At 37.5% G+C, this 12,251-nt stretch overlaps 1 protein-coding gene across 8 annotated transcripts in view; it reads left to right on the top strand.

Moving 5' to 3' along the window:
* Window positions 1–12,251, top strand: part of RUFY2 (RUN and FYVE domain containing 2) — a 44,937-nt gene that overhangs the window by 5,520 nt on the left and 27,166 nt on the right. For all 8 annotated transcript variants that reach the window (XR_010412458.1, XM_064594712.1, XM_064594711.1 and 5 more), the window contains exons 3-7: window positions 998–1,115; window positions 4,558–4,659; window positions 6,500–6,623; window positions 6,804–6,865; window positions 8,269–8,334. Coding sequence is in view for 7 of the 8 variants with exons in the window: in XM_064594712.1 (XP_064450782.1) it covers window positions 998–1,115; window positions 4,558–4,659; window positions 6,500–6,623; window positions 6,804–6,865; window positions 8,269–8,334 (472 nt within the window). In the remaining variant the exon portion in view is untranslated. The remainder of the gene's footprint in view (window positions 1–997; window positions 1,116–4,557; window positions 4,660–6,499; window positions 6,624–6,803; window positions 6,866–8,268; window positions 8,335–12,251) is intronic.

Genomic DNA, 12,251 nt, shown 5'->3' with positions numbered 1-12,251 from the left:
TCACAATTTTTCATGTTAAGAGTAAAATAACTTTTTGTCCTTGGTTTATTTAATAAACTGATAAAGATCAACCTGCTAGGGCTGTCAGCCTTTTTATTTTGGTACTGGTAAAGAATAAGGCCAGTTGTTTTTTTACTTTAATTACCTGCCTGCATATTTCTGATAAGGAAGAATGGCCAAGCTGCATATTTTCTTTCCTTTTTTTTCTCCATTTTTTTTTTTTTTTACAGATTTTATTTATTTATTTGAGAGAGAGAATGAGAGAGAGAGAGAGCAGGAGAGAGGGGAGGGTCAGAGGGAGAAGCAGACTCCCTGCCGAGCAGGGAGCCCGATGCGGGACTCGATCCTGGGACTCCAGGATCATGACCTGAGCCGAAGGCAGTCGCTTAACCAACTGAGCCACCCAGGCGCCCACCTTTTTTTTTTTTTTTTTGAGACAGAATGAGAGAGACAGAGAGCACACGAGAAGGGGGAGGGTCAGAGGGAGAAGCAGGCTCCCTGCCGAGCAGGGAGCCCGATGCGGGACTCGATCCCGGGACTCCAGGATCATGACCTGAGCCGAAGGCAGTCGCTTAACCAACTGAGCCACCCAGGCGCCCACTTTTTTTTTTTTTAAAGATTTTATTTATTTATTTGACAGAGAGATAGAACAAGTAGGCAGAGAGGCAGGGAGAGGGAGAAGCAGGCTCCCCGCCGAGCAGGGAGCCCGATGCGGGGCTTGATCCCGGGGACCCTGGAATCATAACCTGAGCCGAAGGCAGCTGCTTAACCAACTGAGCCACCCAGGCGCCCCATTTTTTTGCATATTTCTGATAAGGAAAAATATCAGGATCCTGATGAACAGGTTCCTGATCCACAGGACTGTGTAGTGATAAGAGCGGAAGGTCTTTGAATAACTGTATTTTAAGTTAGAAATGTTGAAACTAAATAAAAGGAAGTTATGACAATTTTATATGTTGAAGTTGTATGCATTATATATGCTTTTTTTTTTTCTCAGTAAGAAAATCATTTTTGAGTTATAACAAAACTATCTGGGGCCCCTTGGAACTGGTGGAGAAGCTGTACCCAGAAGCAGAGGAAATAGGAGCCAGTGTCCGGGATTTGCCTGGTCTTAAGTAAGTAATCTTATTGTTCATTTCTTTTTTTTTTAAAGATTTTTTTTTAAATTTATTTATTTGAGAGAGAATGAGAGAGAGAAAGCACATGAGAGGGGGGAGGGTCAGAGGGAGAGGCAGACTCCCTGCCGAGCAGGGAGCCCAATGCAGGACTCGATCCAGGGACTCCAGGATCATGACCTGAGCTGAAGGCAGTCGCCCAACCGACTGAGCCACCCAGGCGCCCTTATTGTTCATTTCTAACTGCAGAGATATATTTACTGTTCCTTGAAAGTACTTCACACTCTATTATCTTCTCTCAGCCTTAAATAGCCTTATTCCATTCTCTCCTAATAAAATTCTGTTCTTTCTTTATAGCTCAGTTCAAATTTCATTTCCTTTATGAAATTTCTCTTAGTCCCTTCAGTAGGAATTAACTGCTTTTTCTTCTATACCCTATCACTATATTCACTCCTTTATTATATCACTTTGATTCTACATTGTATTGCAGGAAACAGCAGGTCCCTTTAAGATAGGATGTATCAATTATGCATTTGTTTCCTGAGTGTTAAGCTAGTTTGCAGTAGTAAGCTAGTTGGCAGCCAATAACTATTTGTTGAAGACTAATTTATTTTTATTTATTTACTTTTTAAAAAATTTTATTTATTTGACAGAGACGCAGCGAGAGAGGGAACACAAGCATGGGGAGTGGGAGAGGGAGAAGCAGGCTTCCCACTGAGCAGGGAGCCCGATGCGGGGCTCGCTCGATTCCAGGACCCTGGGATCCTGGGATCATGGCCTGAGCCGAAGGCAGATGCTTAATGACTGAGCCACCCAGGCGCCCCTGAAGATTGATTTAGACCAAATCCAGGGCAAAGGCTCAGGAGATTAGAATTCTCAGATAAGCCATTTATATATATGGGGCTTGTGCAAATTCCTTTTCTTTCTCTAAAAATTGGGACCTATAGTGTCACCTGCCCATTTCACTAGACAAATATATATATAATGTAAAAACTGAATAAAGGCATAAAGGTGTTGTTAAGGCTAAATTCTTACGCTTTCCTTTAGTTTATCTTAATTCTTGTGAATGAGATAATCTTTTTTCTTAGCATTTTCTGTCAGATTACCAGTTTGCTTTCTCTTAGCTTTATAATTGAGGGTTTTACAGTTGTTTTTTTTAAGATTTTTTATTTTTGCGAGAGAGAGAGAGAGAGAGAGAGAGCTTGCAAGAGAGGGCGCGAGAGAGCGCAAGCACGCAGGAGCAGGGGGAGGGGCAGAGGGGGAAGCTGACTCCCGCTGAGCAGGGAGCCTGATGTGGTACTGGATCCCAGGACCGTGGGATCATGACCTGAGCTGAAGGCAGACGCTTAACTGAGCCACCCAGGCACCTGAGGGTTTTACATGTTGTAGGGAATATGGTAGTGTTTTCTGGCTGATAACACAACATCCAAATATTTCTAGGTTGTATTTAATTGAATGATAAAAGTAAATGGCTACTATTTATTAAGTACTGTCTCAGGGTAATAAAATAATTGGTTTACATGAATTATCTCATTTAGTCCTTACATCAGTCTTAGAGGGTAGAGATTATTATAATAATTGCATAGATGTTAAAAATAAAGGTCAGAGGAGTTAACAGTTAAAAAGTGGCAGAGCCAGGATTCAAACCCAGTTTTTAAATTTTATTTTATTTATTATTATTTTTGTAAGTAATCTCTCTGCCCAGTGTGGGGCTTAAGCTCATGACGCTGAGATCAAGAATTGCATGCTTGACTGAGTGAGCCAACCAGATGTCCCTCAAACCTAGTTTTTAGAGTGAAATAGCAAGGGAATCATAACTCTCAAAAAGAGAGTAGAGCATGTGACTCTTTATCTCTGAGTTGTGAGTTCAAGCCCCATGTTGGGTATAGAGAATACTTTAAAAATAAAATCTTAAAAAAAAAGAAATAAGATTTGGTCATTTTAATATGAAAATATATGTTCAAATTGTTTTTAAAAAGCCTAACTCTTCAAAAGTAAAAAATGTTTTCTGAACAATGGTATTCATTCAACTGCTAAACCATAAGAAGCTCATTAGCTGTTAGTAGTGAAGATTAACTTACCTCCCACACTACATGCCAAAACATTCTTTGTATAAGAAAACATAAAAGTGTGAATGATAATCTTTCTCTTTGAAAAACCATACATATTCTGTAAAAGTTGCTTTTACTTTTACTAAATGATCAAACTTGGATAAGAGGTAGGAGATTGAATTTTTTAAGGACAACCTCCTAGAGAAACATTTGAAAAATAACAAGCAGCCTGGTGATTTCTCTCTTTTTGATTACCAGCTTGGTGCCCTCCTAGCTTTGTTAGGATTTTTTTTTTTTAATTTGTTAGGATTTTTAAAATTCAGATATCATGTCAGTTACTTTTTGAAGGCATTATATTGTTTTATTTGATGCATTTTGCATATCCATTTTTAAGACTGATGAATCACAGACTTGTACCTCTGAAACAAATAATACATTATATTTTTTAAAAAAAAAGTAGGGAAAAATGAAGGGGGGAAATCGGAGGGGACACGAACCATGAGAGACTATGGACCCTGAGAAACAAACTGAGGGTTCTAGAGGGGAGGGGGGTGGGGGGATGGATTAGCCTGGTGATGGGTATTAAAGAGGGCACGTATTGAATGGAGCACTGGGTGTTATACTCAAACAATGAATCATGGAACACTACATCAAAAACTAATGATGTAATGTATGGTGATTAACATAATAAAATAAAATAAAATGTTTTTTAAAAATCTTAAGAAAAAAAAAAGTAACCTCCATACCCAGTGTGGGTCTTGAACTCACAACCTGCAGATTAAAAATCACATGCTCTACTGACTAAGCCAGCCAGGTGCACCTTACATATTTATCTTTAGACAGTTAAGCCCATTCGGTCAAAATATTTCTTGTAGAGATAATCCTCAGTATTTAGAGCATCATCTCTTCCAAGGCATAAAATGGTACCTAGATGTCCTGTAGGTGCAGGTTTACCTTAGATACTTAAATAGCTCCCAGGGGGGCGCCTGGGTGGCTCAGTTGGTTAAGCGACTGCCTTCGGCTCAGGTCGTGATCCTGGAGTCCCGGGATCGAGTCCCGCATCGGGCTCCCTGCTCAGCAGGGAGTCTGCTTCTCCCTCTGACCCTCCTCCCTTTCATGCTCTCTGTCTCTCATTCTCTCTCTCGCAAATGAATAAAATCTTAAAAAAAAAAAAAAAAAAAAAGCTCCCAGGGATTGGTTTGCATGTTCAAAGAGCTGGCTTAAAAAACTAGAAACAAACAAAAAAACCCAAAACACCTCTAGAAACAGACAAAACCATGATAAATTGCAGTTTTCCTTTATTAATATGAACCTTGACAGCAATAGAATATGTAGTCTATTATAATATATGGACTGAGACTGTCTTCTGACCAGTTGGTTTTGCTTTTTAGGACCCCCCTGGGTCGTGCAAGAGCGTGGCTTCGATTAGCCCTCATGCAAAAAAAAATGGCTGATTACCTGCGTTGCTTAATTATTCAGAGGGATCTCTTAAGGTTAGTACCATTAAGTCATGTTCATTTCCATTTTTGAAATTTCATTTATATCCTGTTTTCCAAAAAGAATTAAAGATGTAGTACAAAAGGATACATAAAATACAATAAGATGGCATTAAAAAAAAGAAGAGCAACATGAGAGAGAAAATCATGTAGGGACATAACATGGATCAGGAACTAGCCTAAAAACTGAATACCATAAGCTTTGTATTGACCAATAAGAGGAAAATTTATTTATATGTTATATTTCTAAGCTAGTTTTATTTTTTTTCTAAATTACAGTTAATTCTACAAATAAAAATCTGTATTGGGATTGGGAGCTTTAATCTGACAAATTTCTTTTTATTTTTTATTTATTTTAGAGAGGAAGATGGTGGGTGGTGCAGAGGGAGAGAGAGAGAGAACCCCAAGCAGATTCCCTTCCCAGGGCGGAGCCCACTTGGGGCTCAATCTCACAACCCTGAGATCAAAGTCAAAATCAACAGTCTGACACTTAACCAACTGAGCCACACAGGCACCCCAACAGGTTTAGATCCTGAATGTCTAAACTGTTGCTTTGGCCGTATTGTGGGCACTTTTTAAATTGTCAATTGAAGGCCAGTGAGTGCTGGCAATTAAGTGGTATAGTGAAGATGACTGGAAAACATTAACTTGTTATTGTTAGTTGACATTGTGCTGAGGTTGATGGGAAGTCGAGCTTATAAATAGCCTGGTCTATGCACTGACTTTGAAATCTGCTCAATTTCAGGAATACATCTTATCATTCAGACCATTCATTGTTTACCTTTGAAGCTTTTTATTTAACAGAGAATGGATTCATCCTTTTAAAAAATGTAATACTGAACATAGCTGTGATAACACCCCCACTGAAACTTTTGTTTTCAGTATTAACTTCTTGAATAAATTGCCTTCATGTAGTAAATATATAAATAAGTAAATAATAGAAGGCCAGATGTTAAAGACAGACTTTCAGAGTATGGTAATCAGTTGTTAGAGGGGGTGACCCATAGCAGTCCCTCTGTTTGCCCTTGTTCTCTTGGAGTGCCTGTCTGATATTCTGGAGAATCTGGTCATTTTTGGTAGTACTTATGACTCTGGTCATACATCTTGGTTTTCCCATTTGTTAAATGAGAATGACTGTACTTTAAGCACCAGTAATTTCTCAATAATATTGTGAAGGTCAATTAAAGTGATTAAATAGTACATGGAACTTCTTGAGGAAGGCATGAGACAGTGATAATTAGTTCTATGAATACATAATTGTCAAGTCTTAGTTTTTAGACTGTCCTGTTTCTTTCACAGATCTCGTTTGAACATTTTTTAGGATATAGATGTCCTACCATCCTTAGTTGATGATTATTAAGAACACTTGCAATATACATATCAAATACACTGATTTGAACATGGGCTTTGGAAATGTTTCATATGTTCATTCCCTACCTTAGTCTTCATCCCAAGATTCTTAATAAATCCTAGAATTAAAAAGTCAACTCTAATAAAAAGTATTGTAATCAAATCAGTAACAGTCAGTATGTCTTCTGAGAGTCCCAGACATTCCAGGCCTCAGTGATGCCTCTTTTTCTTTTGATCTATATCTCTTTGCTTCTCTTTTCTTTCTCTCAAAATTCCTTTTCCTCTTTCATCTCTTTCAGCCCCATTCTTTTACCTTGTTTACATGGACATTAACATTTCAAAATGTTTAAGTTATTCACATATAGAAAGGCTAATTTGAAGAGACCAAATTTGTATGGGCTCCATGTTTATATTATGGGGCTGAGATTTTAAAATTTAGTGTTTGAAGTAAATTTGTGTTTTAAGGTTTTTATTTTAATTTCCACAGTGAATTTTATGAGTATCATGCACTAATGATGGAAGAAGAAGGAGCAGTAATTGTTGGGCTGCTGGTTGGCCTGAATGTGATAGATGCTAACCTGTGTGTAAAGGGAGAAGATTTAGACTCACAAGTAAGTGAAAGTGACTTGTACCAAATGCAGAGTGTTTTTAGTTTGTGCTGTTCCTCTTGGATCCAGTTGTAAACAGTACTGTTAAACACTAAAGAAAAATTAAGAATGAATTTCAGTTGCATGTTAACTGTACTTCTAATATTTCTCCCCTTTAACTAAAAATAACATGATTTACTTTAGGTTGGAGTGATTGATTTTTCCATGTATTTAAAGAATGAAGAAGATATTGGAAATAAAGAAAGGTATGATTTTCATAAGTTATTTCACATGTATTTTTTTTTTTAAAGATTTTATTTAGGGCGCCTGGGTGGCTCAGATGGTTAAGCGTCTGCCTTCGGCTCAGGTCATGATCCCAGGGTCCTGGGATCGAGTCCCACATCGGGCTCCCGGCTCAGCAGGGAGCCTGCTTCTCCCTCTGACCCTCTCCCCTCTCATGCTGTTTCTCTCTCGCTCGCTCTCTAAAAAATAAATAAAATCTTTAAAAAAAAAAAAAAAGATTTTATTTATTTATTCGACAGAGAGAGACAGAGGGAGAGAGGGAACACAAGCAGGGGGAGTGGGAGAGGGAGAAGCAGGCTTCCCACCGAGCAGGGAGCCCGATGCGGGGCTCGATCCCAGGACCCTGGGATCATGACCCGAGCTGAAGGCAGCTGCCTAACCGACTGAGCCACCCAGGCGCCCCGCACATGTTGTATTTTTTATGTAGCTCTTTACAAATCACCATGAGGTCCATCTATTGATAATGTAGCTTTTTTTTTTTTTTAACAATGTAGTTTTTATTTCCTTATTTTGTGTGTAGTTCCTGCTTTGTTTCATTTAGCTTCCATATACAAGTTTTACAAAGCAGAAATCACATAAAAGGAGGTGGCGTTAGTCTGAAGTATGGCTTTTGGTCACACTTGTAGTTCCTGAGGCCCATTTTAATTGCTGGTTTTTTTGCTGTAAAAGAGATGAAAGCTGATTATTCACAAGCTCACAAATGCTAGTTTATTCCAAGATCTGTGTTTAAATTTAAAATATACTTACTCCAAATAAGAGAAAGAAAGGATAATTATGTAGCATAATAGAGGTGCTAATTATTGCTACAGTGGCAATCATATCACAAATGTATCACATTAACATATACACCTTAAATGTATAGTTATATGTCAAATGTATTTTATTTTATTTTTTTAAAGATTTTATTTATTTATTTGACAGAGACAGGGAGAGAGGGAACACAAGCAGGGGGAGTGGGGGAGGGAGAAGCAGGCTTCCCGCTGAGCAGGAACCCAATGCGGGGCTCGATCCCAGGACCCTGGGATCATGACCTGAGCCGAAGGCAGACGCTTAACAACTGAGCCACCCAGGCGCCCCTGTCAAATGTATTTTAATTAAAAAACATACTGATGCAAAAGAGTTCTTAAATATACTTTTTAATGGTATTGTTAAATAGATTACTTGCTAATACTAGACTTAACAAAGGTTATAATTAGTACACAGCCTACTGCTACATTATTATAAAGATTCTTGAATTTTATTTAAAGGCAAGATAATGTTTTTTGCCATTATGGTTTTACAACAATTTTAGGCGACGTAGACATTTTTTTGGTTCTTCAGTAAATACCTTTCCAACTGACACAAAGCTGCTTTTCCCCCTCTTTAGGAATGTTCAAATTGCTGCCATATTAGACCAGAAGAATTATGTTGAAGAATTAAATAGACAACTGAAGTAAGTATTATGGATACTTGGATATTTGTGACTATTGTCGTAGAGGTTTTTTACACCCTTTTCAGGTCCACTTTACCCTATTCCTTCCTACTAAACATCTTTTTTTTTTTTTTTAATTTTATTTATTTATTTGAGACAGAGAGAATGAGAGAGATAGAGCACACGAGAGGGGGGAGGGTCAGAGGGAGAAGCAGGCTCCCTGCCGAGCAGGGAGCCCGATGCGGGACTCGATCCCGGGACTCCAGGATCATGACCTGAGCCGAAAGCAGTCGCTCAACCAACTGAGCCACCCAGGTGCCCCCTACTAAACATCTTTGAGAAAGGGTTGAGGGAGTAGAGAATAGAAATTAAGAATACAGAGAATTATTGGAGCTAATTCATTTTCAAAAATGAGAGTCAGATTTTTTTTTTTTTAAGATTTTATTTATTTATTTGAGAGAGAGTGAGATTAGAGCACAAGCAGGGGGAACAGCAGAAGGAGAAGCACACTCCCCGCTGAGCAGGGAGCCCGATGCAGGGCTTGATCTCAGGATCCTTGGATCATAACTTGGGACAAAGGCAGCCGCTTAACTGACTGACCCACCCAGGCTTTCCAAGAGTCAGATTTTCAGATAGAACATTTGGAGAATTTAAAAATAGAACTTCTGGGGAGGGGTCAAAAAAATAAAGACAGAATTTCAAACTTATCCCTGTATCCTTGAGAAGAAAAGGCTAGATAGGGTGGAAGTTTATATCATTTTTATGGTTCACAAATTCATTTTTCCTACTTCAAAGAGCTTCATGTGTAAATGTGGCTGTCGCCTCCCATGGTGGGAGTTTTTCCTTATATTTTATTTCCTTATATATGTCACCTGGGCATTGAAGCTGTCAGTGAATACTTGTAAGAATTTCTGAGATCAATATGTAAAATAGTATAGTGCAGTTCTGACTAATAGAAATAAAATGTGAGTCATATAGATAATTTAAAATTTTTAGTAACCACATTAAAAAGGTAAAAAACATGAAATTAATTAAAAATATATTTTATGGGAGCGTGGGTGGCTCAGTTGGTTAAGCGACTGCCTTTGGCTCAGGTCATGGTCCCGGGATCCTGGGATCGAGTCCCACATCAGGCTCCCGGCTCAGCGGGGAGCCTGCTTCTCCCTCTGGCCCTATCCCCTCTCATGCTGTTTCTTTCTCTCTCTCAAATAAATAAATAAATAAAATCTTTAAAAAATATATATATATTTTATTCAACCCAGTATACCCAAAATATTATTTCAATATGTAATCAATATAACAATTATTCATGAGGTATTTTATATTCTTTCTTTGTATTGTCTTCACAAGCCAATGTGTATTTTACAGTTATAGTACATTTTAGTTTGGACTAGATAGCACAGGTAAAGTGAATAATATTTGCTACATAGTTAGAAATGGAGACTGTTCCCATTAATTAAAATGAATAATTAGCAAAAATGACTGTCTCTGGGTGATGAAATTATGGATAATTTCTATTTTATTCTTTATACTTTTCTGATTTTCTAAGTTTCGTTCAGTAGTCAGAAAATAAAATTAAACATTTTCCCATTTTAGAAAGATAAGCTGTAACTCTTGCTTTCTCTGAAGTTGGAGAGATAGGAAATATCTTGTATCATTATCTTTTTTTTAATCACAGTTTTAATAAAAGATGTCATAGGAAATATATGTGTATGTATGTGTGTTTTCTAATTTGTAATTCTGAGATTATATTTCTAAATGCAACTTTGTATTGCTTATTTACTTACTCTTAAAGCTTTATTCACTTTTGGCAACAGGTAATATATTCACATAGTTTGGGGCGCCTGTTGGCTCAGTTGGTTGAGCGACTGCCTTCAGCTCAGGTCACAATCCTAGGGTCCTAGGATCGAGCCCTGCATCCCCTGCATTGGGCTCCCTGCTTGGCGGGGAGTCTGTTTCTTCCTCTTCCTCTGCCCTGCTCGTGCTTGCTCTCTCTCAAATAAATAAATAAAATCTTTAAAAAATATATATATAGTCACATAGTTTAAACTTCCCCCAAAGGAACATGAACAAAAAGCCTCCCTCCTCCTTGATACCCAATCACCTGGTTTCCCTCTTTGGGACTAATTAATAGGCTCTCGTGTATGCCTCCAGAGATACTTTATACAAATAAGAATATGCATATATTTTCTTAAAGTTCCCTTCCCCTCAGTTTTTTTACACGTAAAGTAGCATAATTTTTACACTATTCTGTAGTTCACTGTTTTTACTCAACAGTTTATCTTAGAGTCTGTTCCATTTGGTTCAAGGAGTTTTCTCATTCTCTTTGAAATTGTGTTTTAAATCATTTACAGCAGTGCTAGTGCCTTAGTTTTGTACATTTTACGGTTTTAAAAAGGTTTCATTGTTTTTCCAGTTAGAATGTTTTTGTATATTTAGAGTACTTAAAAAAATATAGAAAACAGATAAAGAAAAAAATAGAACTCACATATTATCCCTCATTCAAAGAAAACTGTTGAGGGTTTATTTTCAAAAGTGCTTTTTTGATTAATATTTTATTGATTCTTACATAAAGGTAGGACAGATATTATTATCTGATTTTTTTTTTTTTAAGATTTTATTTATTCATTTGAGACACAGAGATAGAGAGAGAGAGAGAAAGCATGAGCAGGGAGAGAGGCAGAGGGAGAGGGAGAAGCAGGCTCCCCGCTGAGCCAGGAGCCCGATGCGGGGCTCGATCCCAGGACCCTGGGATCATGACCTGAGCCGAAGGCAGATGCCCAACCATCTGAGCCACCCAGGCGCCCCTATTATCTGATTTATAGGTAAAGAAACTGGAGCTCAGAAAGGTTTTACAGCTTTCAAGGTGACACAGAAAGTAGAAAAGCAGGGACTCTAACTTTGGTCCTCTGTCTCTTAGTCCCACACCTGTTAAGGTCTCACCATCCGGATACCCTGTTGCTGTTTGTGAAAAACTCAAGTTGTTTCCCTAAGAATGATAATATTTAAAAATGATTTAATATGAATGAAAAAAGATTTGTTTCACTAGTTAAAATGCCAATATTTATTTCTGAGGCTGGTATAAAATTTGTTTAAATCTATGATAGGTTTTATTGTGATGTAAACAGCATATTATGTTATTAAAGCTTGAGGTGGTAGAAACAAGGTCTTGAAAAACAAACTAAATAAAATGTACAATAATGTCCAGTCTCGGAGATGCCAAGGGAAGTGTGTGCATTTTTGATAACTGTGTACTTCTGGTGACTGTACAGTTTGAAATACGATTTTTTTTCAAGATTTATAAAAATGCAGGAAAAAAATGTACAGTAATGTCCAATATTGATCAATTTAAACAAAAATACAAAAAAACCAAGTTCATTCGGCTTAACCTGACTTTTAGCTATATCCTTGAAAGTCAGGGTGTTTGCTTAGCTGCTGGCTGTCCGGGTACCTGATGTGAATTTCATATTCACATTTCCCAAACTATGGGTGACTTTAGAGGTCTTTAAGTGATTATGAAAGTGGAGAGTGGAAACAGAATGGGCTTGTGTTGAAGACTGCTGTAAATGCTTATTAAGCCATTTAATTATAAAGTGGATGTTTAAAGTTCATCCTTTAAAAGATAATTTTTAATTTTAATAATACTTGGTAGTCTTTGTGTGGAATTCATTCCTAAGTATTAAAATGTAAATGTAAGAAAGACTCTAAGAAGACAGCAAAAAATAATGAGCAGCATAAAGTGGAATTTTAATAGAAACGAGTTTTTTGCTCCAGTCTTTATTGCTTTCCTAGCCAAATCTGGTTATCCAACTTAATGAAATTTCCCACACTCACAAATTCAGGATAGTCGGGGCATGTTAGTTAACATGGTAAGTCCAGGATAACATACCTTTTCTTACTTTTGTGAATTTGTGTGATTTGAATGAGTTTTTTCTTTA

Source organism: Mirounga angustirostris, unplaced genomic scaffold, assembly GCF_029215605.1.
Source record: "Mirounga angustirostris isolate CCGP_5_RB_7025 unplaced genomic scaffold, mMirAng1.0.hap1 SCAF_6, whole genome shotgun sequence".
In the NCBI taxonomy this organism is placed as follows: Eukaryota; Metazoa; Chordata; class Mammalia; order Carnivora; family Phocidae; genus Mirounga; species Mirounga angustirostris.
The sequence above is the reverse complement of the archived record's forward strand: the minus strand, read 5'-3'. Positions and strand labels throughout refer to the sequence as shown.